This window comes from Myotis yumanensis, unplaced genomic scaffold (genome assembly GCF_028538775.1).
Source record: "Myotis yumanensis isolate MYYU_CA2020_CCGP unplaced genomic scaffold, mMyoYum1.0.hap1 SCAF_10, whole genome shotgun sequence".
NCBI lineage: Eukaryota > Metazoa > Chordata > Mammalia > Chiroptera > Vespertilionidae > Myotis > Myotis yumanensis.
Genome location: NW_027223761.1, coordinates 8558196 through 8585701, shown reverse-complemented (window position 1 = coordinate 8585701; position 27506 = coordinate 8558196). Strand labels below are relative to the sequence as shown.

Genomic DNA, 27506 nt, shown 5'->3' with positions numbered 1-27506 from the left:
GTCCAGGGACCCGGCGGTCCGGGGACCCCGCGTGCGCCCGGAGCCTCTCACGCCCGGGCAGCACGCGGCTCCCGCGCCGGCCGCACAGAGCCCGCGCGCCCCGGGCCGGCCCCTGCGCTTCCTCGCCGCCGGCCCAGCTTCCCTTGGGCCCTGGGGCTTCGCCTCCTGCCGAGCCATGGGGACGCTTCACACATCCAGGCCGCCGCCTCGCTCCGCACCGCGCCCGGGAGCCCAGCCTTCGGCGCCCTGGTCCTCACCGGGCATCTCCGGCCATGGCCCGGGCGCCGGGGGGCGGGAGCGCCGGGCGGCGCCACTTGCTCGCTCGTCCTGCCGCGCCGGGGCGGGCTCCGGGAGGCGGCTTCACCCGCGCCGGGGCCGGGGCCGCATGGAGCCGCGGTGGGAGCGCGCGGGGGTTCCCACGGTGCGGTCGCCGCGCGCCGGGCCGCGAGGTTGGGACGGACGCCGCCCGGGGCCCCCCTCCCCGGCAGCTCCTACTGGCTGAGGGGGCGAGGCTTGGAAGAGCGGGGGCTGGCGGCCGCGGGGCGCACGAGGGACCCTCCTTCCCACCGCCCGCTCCGGCCTCTGCGCCCCGCTCTCCTTGCCCTCTGGCTCGTGCAGGCTCGGGTTGGGCTCTGGCTCCCGGGCGGACGGCGCTACTGCAGCTCCGAGCGGCGCTTCATTGACAAAGAAAGCACGTAGCCACCGGACCCGGCGAGGCAGGCGAGGCCGGCGCGCGCGCGCATCCCCGCGCGAAACCCCTGCGCGTCCCCCGCTCTCGCGCGCCCCGCCGGCCGCGGGCGGGGAAGGGGACCGTGGGGCCGGAAAGGGAGTGGGGAGTGGGCTTCCCTCCCCCCTCATTTCCCCGCCAGCCCCCCATCTAGATAGAGGAGAAGAGATGGGCAGGAGAGGACTTCCGGTCCCGAAAAGGGAGGTGAATGGTCCTCGTCCAAGTGCTGAAGAGGCTGAAAGCTCTGCCACCAGGATTTCTGAAAGCCCTTTGCTGGGGGGAGGGCGCGCTTTGTGCTGTTTGTTCGTTACTTCTCCGGGGAGCCGGGGAGCACCTGCGTGCCCGATTCGCCTCTGAGCAACTGCAGCAGTTGTGTCCTAGTTGCAGTAACATGCTGGGTTAAACACATGATATAAACATTGTGCACTGCACTATGGGGAGACCAGGAGAAAGCCTTCTCCGAAACGTCGCTTTCCTCAAGTAGAATTAAGCAGGCTACCCAGTGGGACAAAAGGCCCGAGAGGCAGCCGAAGGGCCCCCCCTTGCTCTTCCCTCCTCAGGTAGATGGCCAATAGGAAGTCACCCAGTTCATCAGCGCTTCCTACAGCTCTCAGTCAATAAATACTGAGTGCCCACTGCTTGCCAACTGAGCCCAGGGGATCAAAAACTCACGCCCCTGACCTGATGAAGTTCAACTTTATTCAGTCAATAATATTATTGGCTGCCTATTGTGTGTCAGACACTGAGGACAACAGCCATAAACAAAACCCCTGCCCTCCAACTGCTGATATTCTAGTGCAGATGATACCGGCATGAAACAATAGATAATATGTCAGTAGTGATCAATGCTTTGGAGGAAAAAGAACGAAAATCCAGGGTGCAATGTTTTCATGTTAGAAAGCGTTGAAGGAAAGCCTCACCGAGAAGGTGACATTTGAGCAAAGACCTCAAGAAGGTGAGGGAGGAAACCGGGCAGAAAGAACATTCCAGATAAAGGAGACAGCAAGGGCAAAACCCAAAGGCGGAGCATGCCTGGTGTGCTCAGGGCCCAGCTGTGCAGGAAAGAAGTAACACCATAGTTCATCAAAGACACACATCTTTTACATGTTAACTTTTCAGAAGTCAGGTGTGTCTTATAATGCATCTAAGTCTTACTGAAATATAGTCATGCCTTGTTGGGTTATTAATTAAGCTTGCTGTTCAATGGAATTAGTTCTGCTGTTTCTAAGAAACTTACAGACCAGACGAGGCAATAAAACAACTCAAAAAGTCCGTCTGAGACATTCATGAGAAAGCCAGTCCGTGGCCATGGTTCAGGCAACATCACTAGACAGGAGGAAAGGTCCTGGCAGCGGTCTGCGATCCCAGGCACGGGGGGGGGGGGGGGGGGGGGGGGGGGGTGAGGGTGGTGGTGGCAGGCTGTCAGGGCAAAGTGGCACTGAAACAGGGCAAGGTTTGGAGCAGCTTAGGTGTTGAGAAGCAGAGAGCGCTGAGAGAGAAGAGTGCTGGGCAAAGGGGTGGGGAGAGAATCAGGAAAAAGCATGTGTGGAGCCCGTGGCTGCTTGCTTGAAGCCTAGAACTCTTATTAGAGAGAATTGGGAGGGAGAGAGGAGAAGGAATGTTGGGACCCACTTGGGGAAGGCTTTGGACGTATTTGGGCTTTCTCCCCAAAGGGAAGGGGCGGGAGAAGGGAGGGAATGTGTACCAGGCTTGGTTGGTAGCAGCTGAGGACACAAAGGTGGGTGTGATCAGAGGAAATATAAGCCCTTTAGTGTCACAGCCTTCCTTCACCTCACCTCTTAGCTGCACTTAGACCAAGGGGTGGTGATAGGTATTGATAGGACAAGGGGAGCGAGCCCCAGACAGGAAGCTGGAGGTGCTGTCTGGATTCATATGGCAAAGACAGAATGTTCCTGGCCTAAGACATGGAAAGATCCAGAAGGGGAAAGGGCTGCAACACAAGGGAGTCTGAGGTTGCACCAAGGCTGTGTACTTTATGAGCGGTTAGAGCAGTGGTTCTCAAGCTTCCCAATGCCACGACCCTTTAATACAGTTCCTCATGTTGTGGTGACCCGCAATTTCATTGTTACAAATTGAACATAATTAAAGCATAGTAATTAATCACAAAAACAATGTAATTATATATGTGCTTTCCCATGGTCTTCGGCAACCCCTGTGAAAGGGTCGTTCGACCCCCAAAGCGGTCGCGACCCACAGGTTGAGAACCGCTGGGTTAGAGTGAGTGGGAGAGATTTTCGGAGCAACTCCCATGGAGCTGAGAAAGAGCAAATGCGTATCTTAGAAAGGTTTCTTCTGTGTGGCAAATGGGATCTTCCTTTCAACATGATTTCCCAGACTTAGACAAGATATAAATGACTTTTCAGTGATTTGGGTTGTTACACTGGTGTTTCATTTGATTTTTCTCCCTGATGATACTGGCCTCAAGGTCAGACACAGTGAGGGGGGCAGACACATACAACAGCCACTGAGAGGGACCATGTGGTGAGTATGCAGTACAGGGTGTGCAGATGACCCATCATCGTGGACAAGTGGGTGAGGGGGGCTATTTCTGCCGGGAGCAGGACGAGAGGTGAGGAAGGAAGGTAACATTTAAAGTTGGAGTTTACTAGGCTCAGCAAATGGCAAGGTAAAAAGGCATGGACATTTTGGGCATTTTGCAAGGAAGGGTGAGGTGTCTGGGGAGAGTGGCACAGAGGGGACTTGGGGATACTCTGCTTCAAGGCGGGAGACTTAAGTTGGAGGCAGATGTGCAGAGGCTGAGTTTGTGCCTAACCCTCATCCAATAGGAACAACTCTGGAAGCATTCCTACTGGAGCAGGAAGCTTAATGAGACAGCTCCCGGTCCTTGATTGCGGAGTCTGCGTACAGTCTGAAACTTGACTACTTCCATTTAAATCCAGGTTCTACCATTTGCTAGCTGTATAACTTTGGGAAAATCACAGATTCTCTCTCTCTCTCTCATCTATAACACGAAATGATGAGTACCTACCTCCCTGAGTTGCTTTAAGGATTGAGTAGATACATGTCAAGCTTTTAGAAGTATACTTGACACATAGTAAGTGCTCAATCTTATCCTATATAAATAAAGAGCTAATATGCAAATGGTCGTCATGCCCTTGTGCCCTTGCGCCCTGGTGCCCTCACACCAGGGCCGGGGGACCTGAGGCTTCACTCCCCGCCCTGTGGGGCTTGACAGGGGTGGGGCCAACGGGTCTGGGTCTCACGCGATTTTTGAGGCACGCGCTGGTGGATGGGGATTTGACTCGGGGTCCCACGGTGCGCCCCAGACCCTGACCGGAGGGAGATTTTCATATACATTTTACTAATTTTCATTCATCTCTGACACTTCTATTATAGAGAAAGGGCAAATAGCAACATTAAAATATTTCCTCTAATTCCCTTTTAAATGTGCATGAATTTCATGCACTAGGCCACTAGTATCTTTATAAAGCATTGTGCCCCTAAAGTGCCATGGTATATATTTCAGACATCTTAGAGTCCTTAAAAAAAAATTTTTTTTTAAGAGGCAGAAATTTAAAATAAAACTCTAAACATGGTTTTCCTTGCTTTCAGTGCCCTTGAGAAAACACTTCACAATGTTATATGGAGCTTGCACTGGGCCCTTCCTGCATCTCACTGCCGGGACCCTGAGAGGAGTGCTTCCTGTAGTATTGTGGGTGTCCTGCAGGCAGGACCCACTCTGGAGCACAGGGAGATGCAGTTGAATTAACAATGCCAGGGGGCAGCAGGGAGCTGTGCGGGACCACTTTATAGCAGAGTGAGTGGCGTGATCGAATGTGGGTTTGGGATCAACCAAAGGACTTGTATAGCATGCATATGAGCATAACCAATGGACACAGACACTAGGGGGGTGAGGGCATGTGGTAGGGGGTGGGAGCGGCCGGGGAGAGGTCAATGGGGGGGGGGGGGGGGGAGGAAACTCATGTAATACTTTAAACACTAAAGAATTTAAATTTTAAAAAATGTGGGTTTGGGGAAGATCATTCTGGCTACCTCATAGAATAGACTAGAAGAGGGATGAGACTAGAAAGAGGAGGCCCACTGCAGGGTTGTTGCAGAATTGTAGGTCACCTTGATTTCCCTTTCCCTTGTTTCCCAACCTATTTTCCTAAAAAAGCTCCCCAAACTCACATCAAGGCCCAGCTCAACAAGGTGGTGCCAGCACCCATTGGGACCAGCCCTGAGTGCCCAGGTGGGCAAGGCTGATCTCAGTTCTTGCTGTGGCCCCTACAGCAGCCTACGGATGAATTGTTTGTTGATTTGAACTGGTCTTTTTTTTTTAATATATATTTTTATTGATTTCAGAGAGGAAGGGAGAGGGAGAGAGATAGAAACATCAATGAGAGAGAATCATTGGTTGGCTGCCTCCTGTAGGCCCCACACTGGGGATCAAGCCTGCATCCCAGGCATGTGCCTTCACTGGGAATCTAACTGTGACCTCCTGGTTCATAGGTTGAAGCTCAACCACGGAGCCACGCAGCTGGGCTGAACTGGTCTTTTGTTGGTGACGTTTCAACTCCCCAGGTACTGGCTAAATATTCTCCAAATCCTCCAGTGGAAGAAGGCAATTCTTTAACCATCAAGGGCTAATTTGTCTTAGTATTTCTGTTGCTTCTGGGGCTCATGTAATAACAGAGCAGGGATTCCGCCCAGGCCTTGGTACCAACTCTTTGCCTTCAAGTTCCAACTTAGCTGTGTTAAGCTCTTTTCTCGGGCTCTGTAGGGTGGGCATCAGGATTGGCCACTGAAAATCTCAGTGACTTGCAGCCTCGGTTTCAGTCCTAACTTTATCACCTAATGACCTTGGGGAAAATTTTAACCTCTCAGTTCTTCTCTTTCAGAAAATCGGAGATATCTATCAAAGATATTAAATAAAAACTTATGTCCAAATACTTGCATAAAAACGTAGCAGCATTATTTACAATAGCCAAAAAGGAGAAACCTAAATGTCCATCAACTGGTGAATGGATAAACAAAATGTATTACAACAGCATACTATTCATCAATAAAGAGGAACAAAGTTCTAGGAAATGAAGAAAAATCATTACAATAAAATTTTTAAAAAGGAACAAAGTTCTGAAACACGCTACAACACAATGAACCTTGAAAGCATTATGCTAAATGAAAGAAGCCAGTCACAAAAGGCCAAATATTATCTGATTCCACCAATATGAAATGTTCAGACAAGGCAAGCTCAAAAAGACAGAAAGTAGCATTAATGGCTGCCCATGGCTGGGGGAGGTAAAATGACTGCAAGTGGACACAAGGTTTGTTTTTAGGGTGATAGAAATGTTCTAAAATTAAACTGCGGTGATGGGTATATAACTCTGTAAGTATACCAAAACTCATTGAATTGTATACTTAAAACTAGTTAATTTTATGTAAAACTTATCTCAATAAAGCTGTTAAAAAAAACTGAGCCTGGCATAAAGTGCTCAATACATTTTTGACGATATATAGGCTTCTTAAGCACATAAAGGGAAAGATATTTATATTTAAAATTTCGTTATAAAGTTCTATTATTTTTGAAAGCTCTATAAGAAGTATAATATAAACAACACATTCTGTCAAGGATATTAGCTCACTAGCAATAAATGCCACCTCTCCAACCAACCAATGCCCCTTTTCGTTGACCAAAACACTTCTGTTTTATTAGGAAGTCCAATTAAGTGCATCTTCAGACCAGATGAAACTATCACCCCATTAGGGGCATAATAGTAACATGAGAGGAGGAGGAAGAGGAGGAGGAGGAGGAGAAGGAGGAGGAGGAGGAGGAGGAGGAGGAGGAGGAGGAGGAGGAGGAGGAGGAGGAGAAGGAGAAGGGGAAGGAGGAGGAGGAGGAGGAGGAGGAGGAGGAGGAGGAGGAGGAGGAGGAGGAGGGGGAGAAATTGAGGACATTCAGCTCTTGAATGAGGGTGAATGAGGATGCCATGAAGCAAGATCTGGGCATATAGAAAAAAGATGTTTTGGGGGAAAAACAAGAGTTAGTAAGGGCACCCAGGTAGAGATGTCCATTAGCCAAGTTTCACAAATTTTAATGTGTATACGAATTTGTGGATCTTGTTGAAAGTAAGATTCTGATTAATTCCGAGGTCACCCAAGAGTCTGCATTTCTAAAAAACTACTAAGTGATGCTGATCCTGATCGATAGACCACACTTGGAGCAAAAGACATTAGGTCGCTGAAGACAGACTTATATCTTATCTCAATAAATGAAATTTTAAATAATCAAATCCCTTTGTTTCCATTCTTCACTTCCTGTAGGAAGAGCATTCTTCCCCACCCATCGCTGTCTGATTTGCACTGTTTTCCCCCCATTGACATTAGGCTTGGCTGTGTGACTTATTTTTGGCTAATGGAATGTGATAGTAGTGACTGAGTGCCAGGTCCATTCATAAGCTTTAGGAACCATTGCAAGGTCCAACTCTGCATCTTTTCCCTCTTCCGTTAGGAGAACAAGTCCAATATTTATTCAGCCCAGATATAAAAATGAAGAAAACCCATGGACCACACATGGCCTTTGGCCAGGAACAGAGTTGCCACCAACCTGGGACCGACATGTAACAAGAGCAAGAGATAAGGTTGTTTTAGCTACTGAGACTCGGGGGGGGGGGGGGGGGGGGGCGCGGGTTGTCATTTGTGACTGTAGTATATAACCTAGCAAAAGCTGACTAATAAATTCTCTCAGCTATTAATGAAATAAGGCTAAGTAGGAAATAGAAGAGCTCAAATAAATGTGTATTTTAGAAGTTATTAGATTTCCTAATATATCCTCTTTATGGATACCAAGAATATATAGAATGAGGTTGCAGGCTTACAGTAAACCTTGAGATTCTCCGAATGCAAGTTATCAGAATTTTAAGAGAGTATCAGCCTTGGAATGACAATTCTGGCTCAGCCATTCTTCCTGTGAATTTGAACAAGTCACAGCCCCTCTGCTGTCCACATAAATGAGGAAAGTGAAGTACTAAGTGCTTTATGGGGTTCTGTAGTGATTTGCTGAATCTGGCATGTATCAGCGTATTAGAGCCAATTGTTAAATTTTCAGGAAATATGTGAACCAGTTGTTAAACACTAATTATTGAAAATTGAATTACATAACTTATATTGTATTAAAAACAAAAGTAATAAATACAACAAGCCCTTGCTTTATGTGATTCCGATCTGCACAGGTTTTAGTTAAAATGACATCAGTCTGCAACAATGTGGTTCAAATGTTAGTTACCACAGTATATGTATTTTACCACGAGTGATTGCATGAAGAACAAACTTTGCCATTGGCTCTTCAGTCCATAAATCACTATATAAATAATAAATGTACTTCATGATCAGTTACCAATCACATCACTTCTTTCAAAGATGACCATTGGTGGTGATCAATTGCTGCTCACATGTTCTTCAGTTCATGCACAGAAGTTTCCTTTGCTGGACAGGAAACGATCCATACATTTTTTGGACTATGTGGCAAGTCTACATGGCAGTGGAAGAATGGATGGATGAATGTCTTCTGTTGATTCTATGATAAACCAACTACATCTAAGTAGTTCTTTAAGAATTCACTGAGGCTTGAAATCCTTTCTCACTTTTTCAAAATCTACTTACAAAAGTTAGAAAAATTTCACATTACATTATCAATTTTCATGGGACATGGTCCACACTGCCGCTATTTCTACTTTATTGTCTTTTAAGTTCTTATAGGACCAAACTTGAAAGAAAAATTACTAGAGAACTATTTCTCCCCCTGCTGGTCATACTATAATATAGCAATATTGTCAAAACTGAAAGAAAACTCAAAGGATAAACTATTCCAGCAAACTGGCTATCCAAAAAGTAACTTTGGCATGCAGATGCACACAAAGGAATACTATACAGCAATGAGGATAAATGAACCACAAGTACACACAACATGGGTGTATCTTACAAATAAAATGTTGAACAAAAGAAGCCAGACACCACAGTGTATATATATATATATGTTATGCTTCACTTAAAAAGTTTACTGAGATATCAAGAATATATATTCTCCCTGGTGTGTGCTAGAGTGCTCCCCCCACTCCCCCAACAAAACATTCCTACTGATGCTGCTACTCAAATTAGATCCTTGAAGTGTGAGGTGGTATTTGAGAATATAACCCAAATTCACCTACTACAACCACAATCTTTTGAAGTCTCATGTTTTATATCTTAAAATTTCATGTGAACTCCCTAATTTTCCTCCACGCACACTTAACAGAAATATTTACCTCAAACAAATTTAAGAAAATAATATTTCAATGAAATGGACCATGGGTACCGCGTGGCTGCAGTACTCAGACTTCAGTTTTAAAAGAACCGGTGAAGCTGGGGTATGGTGACTGGGACAAAGAGGTAAAGGGATTAAGAAGTACTTACATAATAGTCACAGGGATGTAAAGTGCAGAATTGGAAATATAGTCATTAATATGTGATAGCTTTGTAAGGTGCCAGTTGGTAACTGGAAATATCAAGGGGAACACTGTGTAAAGTATATGATTGTCCAACCTTTACGGTGTATACCTGAAACCAATACAAAATACTGAAAGTAAACTGTAACTGAAAAATAAAAAGAACTAGTGGAAAGTAAACTAGTTAAACAGCCTGGTTCATATCCCAGATTCACCATTCACTAGCCATGTGACTTTGGTCAACTTACCTAGATATTTTGACCTATTTCCTCATTTCTATAATGAAGATAATAATACCTATCTCACACAAATGGTTTTGAGAATTAACTGAGAGAAGTTAGGTTCTAAATGCTACTAGCTAATCCCTTCCCTACTCTATAAGCAATCCTGGGTTGGAAAAAAAGTCAACAAGCTGTTTGCTGCAATATATATATTTTAATTCAAAGTGAATCGACAGTAATACACCATAAATTCTTATTTTGACACTCACCAAAATAGTCACCTGGAAAACCCGCTTTTTGTGACAAAGTACAGAAGGCTTGGTCACATTTAAATCACTGAGAACTAGAGAGAAATACTATCGCAAACCGTAATAGACATTACATCCATAAAAATTTTCCCAGTCCTTATTGTAATATTGCACAGTGCAATTGCTACATGGCAAACTAGTGTAGCATAGAAAAGCAAAAACAAACAAACCAAAGAAAGAAAGCCACAAGTCTAAGATTGTTAAACAGTTAACAGTTCAAACTTAGTAATCAAATCTATCATTGGTTCATTAAAACAAATCCTCCTACACCTTGCAGTGTATGATTTAACTTTTACTTAACGCAAACAAAGTTTAAAATAAGTAGTAGAGATTTTTAAAATGAAAAGGCTTTGCTACTACAGTAACATACTTAAACACCCTGAAGAAAAAAGTAAACTAAATATCAGGATATTTGATAAAAAATAATTTGTAAATTAAAATAGTATGCAAATATGCAACTTGAAATTCATGCAGTGTTTTATTTAAGAAAGTATTAAAAAACAAAGAAAACTGGTAAAAATGGCTTCAATGAAGGTATAAATCCAAACCTTTTTTGTCAATATGCTTTAGGCTTTAACAGGATTTTAACATTTTTCATTTTTAAACACATAAAAAGCCCATGATTAGAATCAGTTCAGAGTGATGTACTTAACTGGGGTATGCCTTTATCAAGCATTACTATTATATTATGAAAACACTGAAGTTTATCATTTACTGTCCACTTAACAAGACCATCGTAGTCTTGGAACTGAAAAACAGAAAATAGGACATTTCAGGGTAGTGAAATGGCCCTGAATAAAAAGCAAACTGCGCCAGTTTTGTACCTGTTGTGGTACAAACATCAGTCGATCCTTTGCACCTGTTTCTGGTGCATCCGCTGCCAGCACTGATTCTTTTCCAAGAAGTGAACAGATACCAGTAATCTGCTGGACCATATAAATAAAATTAGAAGGCTGTGGAGGGCAACGACGTTTACTTAAATAGTGACTCCATAAATTTGCCATCTGTAAATAATCTTTTAAATTAATCTTAGGCTACTCTTTTTTATGTGTAATATATACATATTTCTATTTATATAAAATGCATAGAATTGATTACTAAAAACACTGAAACTTGTGGGGAAATTAAGTCCTTCATTTTCAGTGTGACTAAAAATGTACTGCTGGTTTTTATTTTATGATCTAATACTGTAAATTTTAAAATCAATTTCAGGCACATTTATTTCACTGATTATTAAATAAAACACTGCTTGTGTTAATGGAGTAAAGAAAAGTTTGTCCATCATTAGCTTATTGTCAACACTGTACTAGAGCTGTACTAGTGGTATGCAATTCATTTATCAAAGAAATGCTATAAATCCAAAACATTTGGAGAGCTTTACACTCAAATGCTTTGTACTGTTTATTCCAGTAAATGCTGTACGATTATATTCCAGATTTTTAAGGAAAAAAAGTTAAGTCAAGCCTGCAAGATACAGCTTTCTCAAGTGTCTACAATGCCAGTATGAAAATAAAAAATTAAGTTACATTGATACATCCAAGTTTTTATATGCAGTGATGAGCACAAACATTAATAGATAAAATACTGATGCAATTAACACACCCAAAATAACATATGCAATTATTTTCCATCATTTACAATACAGTAGTTACAATGACACTCCAAACAGAAAAGCAAAGTAAAAAATCAAAACCCCAACTTCTATTTCATGTAATTAGACTTATACAGAAATTAGAAGGCTAAGTAACAACTAGTTAATCACCTAATTTCACAGCTATCTGAAGTGGCAATCGTTATATAGCAGCTTATCTATGATACATTCAAGATAAATGATACAATTTATTACTTGCCCATAAGCTAAAACACGGCCTGTTTAATACCTTTCCTTACATTCCACCTCTACACTACAATATACTTGAGGTCTATGCAAAAAGTAGCTACCTTTTATATAGGAAATGGATGATTAAGTCTTTGGTGCTGTAAAGCAACTTCATTTAAACATCACCACCATCACCAAAAAAACGAAATAGAGAGTAAGAAAGGAAAAACCCAAGACACACTTCCTAGGAAGAAATGCATGTAATTTCTGTCCCTGACGGAATGTATTAAAAATAAGCAAACACCACCAACAAGCAAACAAGTACTACAATGTAAAAATACTTTAAAAAAAAAACCAAAACCCTCACATGCATAAATGAAAAATTGCACACAAAGAACTCACATCTTTTCAAGCTTCAACAGTAAATATTTTGCTACTACTTATTAAATACTGCATGGTTTTCCCAAGCTAAGATGAAACCACATCATGAATCAATGAGCAATTTGCATTTTCTTTCATTATCTACTCAAAGTCATGCCTACTGCACCTCTAAATATTTTATTAAATCCAATTATACAGCAAACACTCCCAAAATAAACTTAGATTGTATAGCAGTTTTACTTAACTGTATATAAAATGCTGTGTTGTGACAGAGATCAACTATCCATTAGATACTGAATCAGTTTTTCTTAAGCACTACTAACTGCTTGCTTTTCTTGAAGCTAGATCATTCTGAAAATTCAGAGAGCAGAATTCAGCTATAGCGAACATGCTGCCCTCTTAGTAAGGAAAAAACAGCTACAACCTGAAATCATACCACACAAAACCAAAAGTGAACATTACTCTATCAAAAGAAAACTAAAGAGTAGGTCTGACTTTTAAGTGCTGCAGTCCTCAACATTTATATATAGGTAATAACATTAACAACCTCAAATATTTAAGGCACTATGTGTGGGAACGGTTTACAATGCAGCTGAGATTATTAGAACAACATTTAAGAGCAAAGTCGAGGCAACATTTTGCCCATGCAAAGACACATGCAAATGTAAGGAACAATAGCTCAATTTCTTAGGTAAGTGACCCCACATTTATACACTAAGACACAGATAATACAATTCACTGGTATGCTGTAATTTTGACATATGTGCATCTGTTGCTCTAAGTCTGTACACAGAATGGCTTCCCAAATGTGGACGTGTCTTGCACTAGTTAGAAGGCAATTTTATAAAAAATAGCAGGAGCAAAACTGGACTTCTGCTCCCATAAGTCACCTGTCTAGAGTTACTACATAAGAAGATAACATGACCAAAGACAAGTTATACCAAATGTGCAAAACACATTAAAAGTGAGTTTGTTTTTTTTTAAAGCTCAAAGTTGTTTAAATTGCACCCAAGTCTACATGATTCAAAAATAAGTTTCTTGTGCCATGGCTAATATTTATTAAATACCATGTTTTTATTTTTAATCAAATGTTTCTATCATTGAGCTTCTTCAATATACTCCTTTTGAGTTTTCACATATATGGATACTGGCTGAGTTTTGTTGGACTCAATGGAAATCCAGTATATGCAGGTGATGCTGCAATGTAAGAATGTGGTGGGAAGATTGGTTTGTACTGAGTCTGATGAATAGTTGGGGATGGTAACAGGCGGGGATTTATGCCCACTGGGACCTGGTGAACTATGCCACTAGGATGGGATATATTGTAAGTTGGATGCTGTAACATAGGTCTTGAGGTACATGGAGAGGCTAAGAGGTGGGCCACTGGTGCAGCACTAGTGAGGGTAGCTGATGATGGGTATGGAAGTAAGGTAGGCTGTCCTCCAAGGTGTGTACTTCCAGCCAGATGAGCATGCACAGCTGTGTGATTGGGACTTCCATGAGAAAGAGTGAATGGATTACTGGTAACACTAGTAGGGATATAAGCTTGCTGTCTTCGATGTCCAAAGTTTCCATTCCATTCTTGATGCCCAGATCCGAAGTGCTGAACCTATCCAAAACAAAACAAACAAGCCAACAAAACACATTAAATACATATTTATAAGTTAAAAAGAAAAGGATAAGGGAAATTACAATAAACTGTGACTGATATCTCATAGAGGATCTCTCAGATCTTAGATTGTACTAAGTATAAATCAAGAGGGGAAAAAATGATATTATATATTAGTACTAACATTATAATATTTATTACTACACATTATTATTATACTAGAGGCCCGGTGCACAAAAATTTGTGCACTCGGGGGGGGGAGAGGGGGGTCCCTCAGCCCGGCCTGTGCCCTCTCGCCGTCTGGGACCCCTCGGGAGATAATGACCTGCTGGCTTAGGCCTGCTCCCGGGTGGCAGAGGGCAGGCCCAATCCCTAGGTGCAGCCCTTGGTCGGGCTCAGAGCAGGGCCAATTGGGCAGTTGGGGCGCCGCCCCCTGTCATGCACAGAGCAGGGCGGATCGGGAGGTTGCGATGCCACCCCTAGTCACGCTCAGGGTAGGGCCGATTGGGGGGTTGGGGCACTGCCCCGTCACACTCAAGGCAGGGTTGATGGGGAGGTTGCGGTGCCACCCCCTGTCACGCACAGAGCAAGGCCGATCAGGGGGTTGGGGCGCTGCCCCCTGTCACTCAGAGAGCAGGGCCCATCAGGGGGGTTGGGGCTCCGTACCCTGTTACACACAGAGGAGGGCAGATCAGGGGGTTGAGGAGCTCCCCCGTCACGCACAGAGCAGGGTTGATCGGGGGTTGGGGAGCTCCCCCCTGTCACGCACAGAGCAGGGCCCATCAGGGGGCTGGGGAGCTCCCCCCTGTCACTCACAGAGTAGGGCCGATAGGGGAGTTGGGGCACCGCCCCCTGTCACAGACAGAGCAGGGCCGATCAGGGGGTTGGGGCGCCACCACTGTCACACTCAGGGCAGGGCCGATGGGTAGGTTATGGCTCTACCCCGTCACACACAGAGCAGGGCCCGTGGGGGGAGGGGAGGGGCGCGGTTGGGGCACCGCACCCTGTCACACACAGAGCCGCAGGGCGATCGGGGGTTCAGGAGCTCCCCCCTATTAGGCACAGAGCAGGGCTGATCAGGGGGTTGGGGCGCCTTCCCCTGTCATGAACAGAGCAGGGCAGATAGGGAGGTTGTGGCCCCGCCCCGTCACACACAGAGCCGCAGGGCGATCAGGGGGTTTGGTCGCTGCCCCCTGTCACACTGATCCCGGTGCCGGGAGGCATATTACCCTTTTACTATATAGGATAGAGGCCTGGTGCACAGGTGGGGGCCGGCTGGTTTGCCCTGAAGGGTGTCCTAGATCAGGGAGGGGGTCCCCACTGGGGTACCTGGCCAGCCTGGGTGAGGGGATGATGGCTGTTTGCATCTGGTCACACCCTCTTCAGGGTGGGGGTCCCCAGTGGGGTGCCTGGCCAATCTGGGTGAGGGGCTGAGAGCCGTTTTCAGGCTGGCGGGTGACTGAAGCTCCCAACCTGTCCTTTTTTTCTTTTTTTTTTTTTTTATTCTGTGCCAGCTTTAGCTCTGAGGCTTGGCTCCAGCGCTGAGGCCTTGGCTGCTGAAAGCAGCTTTCTGGCCTTTGTTTACCTTCTGTATTTGAAACAATGCTGCGGTCCTGCTGGCTGAAGCCCAGCTGACTAAAGCAGGTTTCTGGGGTTTTGTTTAGCTTCTATATTTGTAACATAGTTGCTTAGAGTTGCAGCTGAGAGGCCGGCAAGGCAGGCGGGGAACCTGGCTTCCTCCGTCACTGGAGCAAGCAAGCCTCCCTGTTCGCGTCAGCTGCCTGGCTGCCGGCCGCCATCTTGGTTGGCAGTTAATTTGCATATCTCACTGATTAGCCAATGGGAAGGGTAGCGGAGGTACGGCTAATTACCATGTTTCTCTATTATTAGATAGGATTAACATTGCCACTACTACTGCTAGTAGTATCACTATCCCCCCACCACTAATAGCTACCATTTGAGGAATACTTATCATGCATAGAGCTACCATTTTACATACAAGACATTATTTAATTCCAAAACAACCCCATGATATAGCTATTATTCCCATTAACTGTGGTCCAGATTTGCTGAAGAGACCTGGCTAAGGTAATATCTGGCAAAGCCAGGATTTGGACACAGATTTTACTCCAATAGCTGTGATCTTTTCTTTCCCCCAAGTTTGGAAACTCACTGGTGAGCACCATGCTGAATAGATGGAAAGTACTCAATAAGACATCATCTCTCACTATCACCATGACTAACACATAAGAAATGTAGCCATCAATCCATTAATATGCATTCTGATTTAAAGGGTCTAAGAAAACAAACACACTAAAAATTATATTTAAGAGAATCTAAAAGCTTCATTCTTCTGAGGCATTCAATTTCTGTGGATAATCTGCTTAATTTTCCTATATCGGGCTTATTACTCTTTAGTCACCTAGGATAAGGAAAGGGGTAAAATTTATTAAGATTGCAGACAGTTTCAGAATCTTTTCCCCCCAAGTGAAATACTGCTGCATTTAAATTCCAAAGGCTCTTTCTTATAAATTCACAAACGACAAACGTACCTGACTGAAATTCAAATGCTGGGGCTGGAATGCTGATGTCAATTTCTGCTGACGAGTACCCACTGTGGAAGGCTGGTTCAATCTTCCGGGAGCACATCGCCCTTTTATTAATGGCTGGCATATAGAATCTGGCAATGAGCAAAATGTTAAAGCATTAATGCTTTTTCCTTCTCATATAAAAATTAGAAAGGTCTTTAGATATTTTACACAATAATGATTTGCGAAAATTAAAATTAAATAAAAAGGAAAGGGATCTGATGATTTCCAAGCACTGGATGATATAAAAAGAGATTTCTTTTGTGCAACTTGGCAAGATCGACTTGGAAATTCGGAGATGACTTTTGGTAATACTATTCTCTGTGTTCCGAAATTAAAACCTTTTAGCCATAGCCGGTTTGGCTCAGGGGATAGAGCATCGGCCTGTGGACCCAAGGGTCCCGGGTTCTATTCTGGTCAGGGGCACGTACTTCAGTTGCAGGCTCCTCCCTGGCCCAGGCCCTGGTCAGGGCTTGTGCGGGAGGCAACCAATCAATGTGTTTCACATCGATGTTTCTCTCTGTCTTTCCTTCTCTCTTCCACTCTCCCTAAAAATCAATGGAAAAAATGTCCTCAGGTGAAAAAAAAACTTTTCAGAGAGATGAAAATTAAAACCACAATGAGATATTACTTCACACCTGTCAGAATAGCTACCATCAGAATCAACAAACAAATGCTGGGGAGGATATGGAGAAAAGGTTCGAAACCCTAGTGCAGTTTGTGGAAATGCAGACTGGTGCAACCCCTGGGGAAAACGGTATGGAGTTTCCTCAAAAAATTAAAAATGGAACTGCTTTTGGACCCAGTGATCCCACTTCTGGAAATATATCCTAAGAAACCTGAAACACCAATTCAAAAGAATATATGCACCCGTATGTTTATAGCAGCAGCATTTATAATAGTCAAGATCTGGAAAGAGCCGGATGCCTACCAGTAGATGAGTGAATAAAAAACACCTGTGGTACATTTACACCATGGAATACTGTGCGGCTGTAAGAGGAAAATCTTATCTTTTGTGACAGCATGGATGGACCTGAAGATTATTATGCTAAATGAAATAAGCCAGTCAGAGAAAGACAAATACCATATGATCTCACTCATATGTCGAATCTAATCAACTAAATAAACTGATGAACAAAATAGAAACAGAGGCATGGATATTGGAATAGACTGACAGCTGTCAGAGCAAAGGGAGGAGGGGGACTGAATGAAAGAAGGTGAAGGGGTTAACCGAAGAACATATATGCATAATCCACAGTCACAGACAACAGTGTGATGGCCAGAAAGAAGAGGGGGCAGGGGCTGGGTGGAAATGGGCAAAGCGGGGGGAAATGGAGACATCTGTAATAGCTCTGACAATAAAAATTTTTTTAAAAAAGACCTTTTAAGGGACTATCAAAGAAATAGGGAGGACTCAGCTTACCTGTGTTTGCCATATGCTCATCGGCATTTAATCCATTCTCTAGTCCCATTGGTGGCACCACAACAGTACAGACAGCTGGCTTGGTTTCTGTGTTGGAAGAGGGCACCAGTTCTGTGTTCTGATGAGTGTCCTCCACAAAACTGCTCTCTGCAAACGGACTGTCATGTCCCGAAGAGTCTGATGTTGGAGAGCCATCCACAGTATCACAACCACTTTCCTGCTCTTCATCTGACATACTACAGTAGGAAAGTACTTTTATGAATAATATGCATTTCACATTAAATGTAAAGTTAAATGATATCCAGGCTCCAGCAAATTGGTAACCAACTTATTCAATTATTTCATATCTAATTACAACTTCTTCCTTGGTCAATAACATTTTTGCCATAAATTTTTTAGACTCTCATGTTAATTCTCTCTTCAGACTGATAATCCTAATCCTGTCCTGTTTAGGAACCTCCTTTTAGCACTGGATTTTCTCTTCTTTCCTTTCCCATTTGATCCTTAGTAGCAGTTCATAAATCCCACTTTATAAATTCCAGAACTTTTCATCAAATACCACAAAAGCAGCACTCTTCTGGATAATTTAAATGACATGTACAAACATTATGGATATTTCAGATTAAATTCTAATGTTAAAATACATCTCTTTAGTGGTGCCTCGTGTCCTTTTTACTAACTAGTTATTTGAAAGGTCTTCCCCACTCCTCTGCAGGCCTAGCAAGAATCCCATTATTTCTCATCTTTTCCTGACCCTTTTGGGCCCTGACAATATCTCTCCTTGTGATTTCCACAGCATTTATTGTCTGTCTTAATCATTCAATTCGTATTTAACATTTTGAAGCATCTCTCTCTATAGGTATATTTTAGTTACATATTTTTATTCATATATCTTATACATACATTTATATATACATGTTTTCATATGTACGTACATATTTATGTATATGTGTGTATAGTATCAACTTCCAAACCACATTATAAGCAATTTATAAGAAGATGTGGTAAAGTTACTTTGTCTTCCACAGAGCTTTGGTTATAAGTATGCAATACCTGACTAAGGAAAAAGAGAAGACAAATGTATAAAATTAAGACCTAAAAGTTATTCAAATTTTGTTTTCACTTAAAAAAAATATCCTAAAAGCTAAAATCAAATATATTTCGCTTAAACTTTTGTGGCAAATCACTTAATGTGTTAGCGCAGTGGTCTCAACCTTCTGGCCCTTTAAATACAGTTCCTCATGTTGTGACCCAACCATAAAATTATTTTCGTTGCTACTTCATAACTGTAATGTTGCTACTGTTGTGAATCGTCATGTAAATATCTGATAAGCAGGATGGTCTTAGGCGACCCCTGTGAAAGGGTCATTCGACCGCCAAAGGGGTCGCGACCCACAGGTTGAGAACTGCTGTGTTAGCGCATCATGCTGGCTAGAGGAAGCTCACTACTCTAGTGGCAATCCATGTCCCTGGGCAAAAGGAAGGATAGGCAAGGAAATATGGATGGAACCATGCTAATCAATCACCAATGAGAGAAAGAATCACAGCAGATATTCTACTGACACTGGGTCATCACTTTATTATGCAAAACAGTCTTGTTTTATTTTGACAAAGTGTATGTTCTTATTCAAAACTTAAGTTATAATAACAGTGTATGGAGCTAAAGTTGAAATTTTTGGCTTTTTACCCTTTTAAAACAGATGATTCTTTTAAAATCTTTATTATTTTAAACAACTACAAAAGAAATCACAGGCTTTTTAGTTGACTTCATATGTATTATTTAACACTATGAAAATTCCTTTACCTGTTAGGTCTCTTGCAAGGGGATGGGCTGGACTGCCCTGAGGAGCTGGTGCTCAGAGTACTGTCAGGACTACTTAGTGAGCACATCCGATCGATATTCAAAGTGCTCTGGCAAGCTTCACAATCTAGACTGCCTTTACAACTAGTAAGAGAGAAGGGGAGGGAAATAAAAAATGAGAAGATATTTGTCAGGTAGCCAAAATTTAATTCATCTAAGTATATGAATCAGTGAAGAGTAACCTACACAGACAAAAGCTTATAAATACGGGGAAATGCTACAACCATGTTAAATACTACTTAGGAAGTTTACTCCAAAGACACTAGGTTACAGAAAGTTACTGTTCACCACACCAGGGGGCGCCATCGTTATTATTTAAGGATGCAGCATCAACCCAGGAAACTGCCTTGGCACTTACTCTCTGAGAGAATGTCTCTGTGTCGTCTCTTCTTCGTCGGTGTCACTGCTGATGGTGATCACACTCACTGCGGGACTTGGGGAGTCGGCTATGATGATGGTTTGCCGCTGCTTGTCTGAAACTGATGAATCACAGTCCTGCCTGACAGATGTTTCACAACAATTTCTTGCCTCTACTGAGTTATGATTGTCCCGTGTTTCTATACAATTCACTTCCTCGACATCTTTCCCATTTGCTATCTTTGGAGAAATAAATGCTGAATGTGGGATATTGGTATTCTGCAATGCATTACTCCTGCAATCAAAGAAATAATGTGTCATTTCTACAGTCAAAATATGAACATGACATTTTTCTAAGAAATCTTGTTAAAATGAGTAACGTGAATTTTCACTTGGTTCAGGATCATGTATATAACACACTAACATACAGATAAGTTTTGTAAAATATAAAATATTATCTCTAGAAATATTAATGTAGGTTGCATTTACTACATTCAAATGGCCATTTTTTTTGGTAAATGTGATATCTGTGTCTAAAATGGTCTAAAATTATAGGTAGGTAATATATCAAAAGGGCAATAAAGACAGTCTTACCAACTGAAAGCATTTATTTCCTCTCTTCCTGGCTCCCATTCCATTAGTTTTACCAAAATACCTCTGAGAAATTGAGAAGGGAGCTGGCTTAGTGTTTGTAACAAAGCTTTCAAAGAGGTCATTTTGAATACAACAGAGTGACCCTTTAGTGTACATGCAAAATTTATCTTAAAGATTAATTCTCAAAATGCAGAGCAAAGTTAAAATATCAACACCAACCTGTTCTGGCACAGTTTATTTTTCTTGGTAGTGGCAGGCTGAGGCCAGACAACGTGTGCAATGCCCACACTAATTGGCTGAGGAGCCGATAAAGTTATCTGATTGGTTAGAAGAGGTTGCGGCATCACTGAGCTATAATGACTGCTGTGTGAAATCATTTTCCTAAGGAGAAAATTTAAAAAATTGAATCTCTTTTTTAACAAGAACTATTTTTCAAACTATTCACAAAAAAGTACTTTTGTTTCTAACTTACCCCCAGTCTCCAAGCCTTTGTGAACCAGCCACACCCTCAGAAGTTAATGTAGTGGTAGCAGGAGCCAAGGGTGTTACTTGCTGCCAGGCAGGTACCAGCATCTGTTGTGTTCTACCAGACCATGTCTGCTGCACCAAAAACAAACAAACAAGAAAAAAGAGAAGGAAGGAAAGAAGGAAAGGAGGGAGGGATGGGAGAAGAAAGAAGTTATAAATCATTCATCATTATTAGATTCTAAAATCAAAAATACATTAAACAATCATCTAATAATTTAAAAGTTAAAGTCAATAATCTACAAAGGCTTGAATTCCCATCCAGATTATTTTCATTGTTTCCCAACATCACAGACTGATATTTTACAAATAGATCAGTACCCCTACTTGAGTATAAGGAGGACAGCACATATGCAGAAAGGATGAATTATTACCAACCTGAGAAAGAACTCCTGGTCGGATCTGGAGTGGCTGCACAGCTGTGGCCTGAGTTACAAGTGGAACTGTATTATCTACCCTTATTGAATAACTAGTGGGTTTACCATGCGTTGTAGGAATACCTGTGAAATAGAAAAGAATAGTTCTCAAACATAAGTTAACTCAGAGAAAGAATTTTTCTTCCTAAACTCTTATAAATTTAAACAATTGTTTAAATTCTGATTTAAACTGTAAAACCATCTCCTACATAACATTTTCATTAACACTAACAAAGTAATCTATTAGGAAAGCAATGTACATTTTATCTAACTTCTGGTACATTCTTATAAAGCAATTTGTTGCAGCAGTTACTTTCAATATAGGTTGGCAGATTGTTTAATACAATCAATTTTAGATAAAAGTGATCTTAGGTATATTTGATTGGCCATTAGAGAAAAATATAATTGTCTCCTTTTCCTACTGAAAAATAACTTTACAATTTTTATTGCATGAATATATTTAAGTGTTAACCCTAACGAGGAGGGTACTATGCTAATAAGTAAAATAAGTCAGACAGAAAAAGACAAATATCGTATGATTTCACCTATATGTGGACTCCAAAGAACAAAATAAATAAGCAGACAAATAGAAACAGACTCACACATATAGAGAAAAGACTGATGGTTGTCAGAAGGGAGGGGGGTGGGGAGCTAGGTAAAAAGGTGAAGAGATTAGGAAGTAAAAATTAGTAGTTATAAAACAGTCATGGGGATATAAAGTACAGCACAGGGAATATAGTCAAAAATATTGTAACAAGTATGTATGGTGCCAGGTGGGTACTGGAAATATTGAGGGGATCACTTTGTAAAGTTATGTGATTGTCTAACCACTGTGCTTATACCTGAAACTAATACAAAATAACACTGAAAGTCAACTATAATTAAAAAATAAAAATTTTAAAACTCCAAAGGAGAAAGTTTATTTTGTTGTGTTTATTTTCTGCACAGAGGAGTTTATCTTACTGCCTGGGTGTTCTACCCTCTGAGCTCCACCTAAAGAACTAGATCCGAATTAAATTTAACAAAAATCTACAGATTATTTTTATAAACTGACTTTCTTGCCCCTTCAAAAAAGCATGTCTTGATCAGCAAATTACCCAAGAAAAGGACTATAAGCACACTCAGCAATGTAGATATATTGCAGCATAGACAATCTCATAATTCACTTTAACAAGGATTAAAGAACAGCAAATTCTCAAATCCCAACAAAAATCACACTGCCCTTAAATTTTCCTCATAATTAATATTTTAAGAAGAATTCTCCTATTATCTTCTCCCCTGAAGAGGTCTAATTATTTTTATCAAGTGTTAACATTTGTTGAATCTAGGGTAAAAGGTATATTATTATTCTTTGAACTTTTCTATATGCTTAAAATTTTTATAATACATAGTTGAGAAAAATCAAGTAAATAAACACAGCAAAACCTTTCAGAGTACTGACAATATAATGATGTGGGTATTTTCATTTTCATTATTAGAGACCAGCCACGAGTCACTGTCACAGGAACAGTCCACCACTGGACCACAAGCTCATCTTGCGAAGCAATCATCTAAGTTGTTGTTTTTTATATTTTTAGCGATACAAACCTTCCTCTCAATAAAACCTTATATGAAAACCCAATATATATATATATAAAAGATGAAAGTAAAGCTACGGGTAAAACAAAAGTGGCTATAGAGTTGACATGTTTTCATATCTCTTGTTACCAGCCAATCAAGGCAACAAACATATTTTCTTGGTGCTTTGTTAAGCACTGTGGTAGATTTTTTAAAAAATTTTTAAATTGCTTAAATTCTTGCCGAAACCGGTTTGGCTCAGTGGATAGAGCGTTGGCCTTCGGACTGAAAGGTCCCAGGTTCGATTCCGGTCAAGGGCATGTACCTGGATTGCGGGCACATCCCCAGTAGAAGATGTGCAGGAGGCAGCTGATCGATGTTTCTCTCTCATCAATGTTTCTAACTCTCTATCTCTCTCCCTTCCTTTCTGTGAAAAATCAATAAAATATATTTTTAAAAAAAATTGCTTCAATTCTTAAATCAAAAATAAAATTCAAATAACCTTCAGAATCCAGAAATATTATGAGCTAGAAACTACTAAGACAATATCTATTCAGCCTGTTTCCTTCGATTAAGACTGAAACAGGTTAACAAATGTGTCTATAACACAGCAAATCGGAGAAACAGAACTATATCCCAGGTGTACAGACTTAGCAACAATTTTTACTTACACCATACATACCTATACATACAGTATTAACATCATGTTTCAAAGGGTTAGTTAGGGCCCCAATTATAATTAACCTCTTAAGATATAACTAGATGTTAAATCTTAGCAAGAATAATATGCTATGAAAGGACTAGGAAGTAGGGTTTTATTCTCGTTATTCCAATCACACCTGCTGCTATCACCCACTAAGAACCACTAAGAAATTCCCCTTTGAGAATTTATGGGCTCTTCAAAGGAATTCTGCCACCCATTACACTTGAAGATTTAATTTGATATTTTTATCTACCTAAGGGATTTGATTTAGTCAAAATCAATCCTTTTAAAAAACAAAAATCTAAGATATGGTTCAAGAACAAGACTATAACATCTGGGACAGAATTCCTTTGACCAAAACTTAAACAGGACGACCCATAGCTTTCAAGCTCATTAATTTCTACTTAGGTATTTTATCGTGCTAGACTCTACAGGAAATACAACTGTCATATGACCCGTTCTGTCAACGATGAAATGTCACTGGTCTAAGGGCTACTGACAAGCTTAAATTAAATTCAAATGTAGCACTAATAGTAGCAAAAACTGTACAGTATATTTAAGAAATAATTAAATTTTGTTTAAGAATACTGCATGCCTAAATTCAAAGTGTAATTTAAATGAAAGAATACCTTGGATAGCTGGGGGGCAGATAATCAGTGTCTGCTGAAAAGCATCACCACAACCAAAATGAGCAGTTCCAGCCTGCAGAGGAATTCCATGGTGCACAACGGAGTGTGCAGATGTGGTTAATGCCTGAAATGAGCAATGTACGTGGCATTATACAGAGCAGTCTTCTTGTTGCTACACACATGCTTTATAAAGAGAATTAAAACACATTTCTTAAAACCTTAATTCTATGATAAAAATGGGTCCAGACACTGACTTTGCTGAGTTCTACTAGTCATAGAGTTGTGGCACAGAGGGCAAGTAGAGGATATTGAAAGAATGAAAGGTGAGAAGAAACAAATGAATTTGGGTAGGTCTGTTCCAGTTGTTCCCTGAAATATTAGGTATTTAATAGAACAGCCATAGAAGACCTCACCAGCACTGTACCTTCTAACTGCTGACATGAGACTTCAAAAGCAAAATGAGCAATCATAAAAAATATAAATTCTTAGATTCTTACCTGACTTCTTAATGTGCCGAGTTTAGTAAAACTTGCTGCCAGATTAGCTGTACTATTTGAAGAAACTGGTCTTAAAAATGAAGTTTTATTGTGATTATTTGTGTCACATGAATTTGGGTGAGACTTACAAATATCCATAATATGAAAACAGGACTTAACACTGCAAAACAAAAACAAAAAAGTGGAGGGAGATGTCACTGTAATATTATTTTAAATGTATAGAATAGTTTAAAATCAATGTACATTAATTTAAAAATTATTTCCAAAGGAAAAAGATTCTATGACTTGCACTTAATCTGCTTATTTCCAATACTGTTTCTACCAGAAAATCCTAAAAGATTTAATTTTAAATCAAGCAAAAGTGTTATCTTATATCTGCAATATTTTTTAAGACAAAAAAGCAACAATAAGCATTTTTTCTTGTTAGTACACTATAATTTTATGACCCCCCCCTCCACCCTAAATAATTTTTCCTAAATTTCTAGATCTCCACATCCCTAAATTAATGGTACCAATTATGGCGTTATCATGTTATTTTCAAAGTGTTTATATATGGAAACCACTAGACATTTCTTAAGTATGGAGGGGTGGAGATAGTAGTTCAACTTTATAAAAATACCAATTTTGCCTGGCCAGTATGGCTCAGTGGTGGGACATCAACCCATGAACCAGGAGGTCACAGTTCCATTCCCAGTCAGGGAACATGCCTATATTGCAGGGTCGATCCCCAGTAGGGGTGTGTGATTTTAAGGGTAATCCACAAATAGCAGATATCAGTTATCCCTATACCTTCTTCATACAGTCTTTCTAAAATATTAACAGATGTTGTTTTAAATCATATACTTTATCCCTTCAGCTTATTAAAATAAAAAAGGTCTGGGGTTCAAAGAATTTGCAAGATCCGCCTAAGGTAATTCTGTTAAGGCCTTCTCAATTTGAGAACACATTTTTCTCTACTGCCCCATTAAACAAAACCTCCTTTCCTTCCTTTCCTTCCTTTCCTTCCACAACACAGGAGAAAAGGGGGAGGGGAGGAAAGCAAATGGTATGAAGGGAAATTGAAAATAGAGTTTGGGGGACTCAAAAGAGAAATAACTGTTAACATTTCCAGCTAATACACACACACACACACACACACACACACACACACACACACACACACCTGGTTATTAAGATAAGACTATCATATAAAAACAAAACAACTCAGTCATTTCCAATATAGTGTTTTAGAAAAAGAACACTGGAGTGCAATTGAGATTTATGGTCTAGTTCAACTCTGCCACTTACTAGCCCATGTGACCTTGGCCAAGTTAGTGTGACTTCTTTTGACTCAATTGCTTATATTTAATAAAGAAATTGAATCGTTTTTAACACACTAATTTTTTATAGACAGTATTATTATTTTCCCAGAATCACTTTTAAAAAGATTTTAAAGTAACATACTGGTTGCTATGAGGAAAATCTAGAAGATGTTTCATATTAACAAAAGGATGGTTCAACGTTTCAGCTGGAGTAATTCTTAAATCTGCATCGATCAGCAACATTTTCTTTAACAGACTAACAAATTCTCTTCTATCAGCTTTCTCAGCCAAAAGATCACTTCCTTCCAAATCCATCACTGTGTTCACCTGCAAAATCAAAATTTCAAGTCATCAAATAAAAATAAGCCATAGCATATGCTAAAATTCCAGTTAAAAAAATACACAACATAGAAAAGAACGAAGAACTATAATTATTTTGAAACAAGAAAGAACAATTGAGTTTAACAAATTCTCAAAATGTTTTCAAGCATCAAATAGGGTTCAAAGAAGGAAATAAACCTTTTCCCTAAACAAACCCTTTCCTAATGAGGAATAAAGAAAAGAAATTGGTTTGCTAGGATTTTCCCTTTTAAAGAAAAAAGAAATTTTTTTTAACTAAAGAACAGGATTGTATAAATTACTTAATAAAAACAAATGCAATTTAGTTCCTGAAAGATTAAAACCTTAAAATCGCCAAAACCGGTTTGGCTCAGTAGATAGAGCGTTGGCCTGTGGACTGAAGGGTCCCAGGTTCGATTCCGGTCAAGGGCATGTACCTGGGTTGCAGGCACATCCCCAGTGGGAGATGTGCAGGAGGCAGCTGATCGATGTTTCTCTCTCATCGATGTTTCTAACTCTCTATCTCTCTCCCTTCCTCTCTGTAAAAAATCAATAAAATATATTTTAAAAACAAACAAAAAAAACAACCTTAAAATCAATTTTGTCTGAAAGGGTTAAAAACAGCAAGTATTCTATAGTCATTTAGAAAATGGTATTTTCATATCCTTGACAATCAAGCCCAACACCTTCAGCATGAAAGATTCACAACTGTGACTGTGGTACTCACATGCACTATATCATCCAGACTGTTGAATATGTACTTTCTGGCTTCTTTAGACTTCATTCCCGTCTCTGCCTCATGTTCTTCTAGTGTCTTATTGAATATACCAAAGAGGGAAGATAGTATGTTATTACCCATCACTTGTAAATTCTTTATTTCTTTAATTCTGGCATATTTAGTCTAATATATTGAATATTCTAAGGCAGTGGTTCCCAATCTTTTTTTGGACATACCCCACCTAAGCATCTCTAAAATCCTGACATATAATTCTTATTATTCAGAAAGTGAACTCCTATTTACGTAGAGGAGGCCTAAAAGGCCATTCACTTGATCTAAACAAGCTTCCAAAGAACAACATGGCATCCATGAAAGAGAAAAATAAAAGAACCAAAGGACACAGTTGAAGTACTGAGGAAGAAATCACTATGAAATTGTTAAAAATATATATTATTATTATTAATATGA

The 27506-nt window shown here is 40.8% G+C and overlaps 1 protein-coding gene across 5 annotated transcripts in view; it reads right to left on the bottom strand.

The window, feature by feature from the left end:
* Positions 1-9607: 9607 nt before the first annotated feature.
* HIPK3 (homeodomain interacting protein kinase 3) overlaps positions 9608-27506 on the bottom strand; it is a 67229-nt gene continuing 49330 nt past the window's right edge. For 2 of the 5 annotated variants that reach the window (XM_070427756.1, XM_070427758.1), the window contains exons 5-17: positions 27048-27134; positions 26124-26308; positions 24681-24840; positions 24184-24307; positions 21257-21378; positions 20826-20953; positions 20573-20734; positions 20354-20416; positions 19761-20054; positions 19346-19486; positions 17542-17777; positions 16083-16210; positions 9608-13530 (exon numbers count right to left, since the gene is read on the bottom strand). In XM_070427756.1, the coding sequence (XP_070283857.1) occupies positions 13054-13530; positions 16083-16210; positions 17542-17777; positions 19346-19486; positions 19761-20054; positions 20354-20416; positions 20573-20734; positions 20826-20953; positions 21257-21378; positions 24184-24307; positions 24681-24840; positions 26124-26308; positions 27048-27134 (2307 nt within the window). In that variant the 3' untranslated portion in view covers positions 9608-13053. The remainder of the gene's footprint in view (positions 13531-16082; positions 16211-17541; positions 17778-19345; positions 19487-19760; positions 20055-20353; positions 20417-20572; positions 20735-20825; positions 20954-21256; positions 21379-24183; positions 24308-24680; positions 24841-26123; positions 26309-27047; positions 27135-27506) is intronic. The other 3 variants (XM_070427753.1, XM_070427754.1, XM_070427755.1) reach the window with 3 other exon arrangements.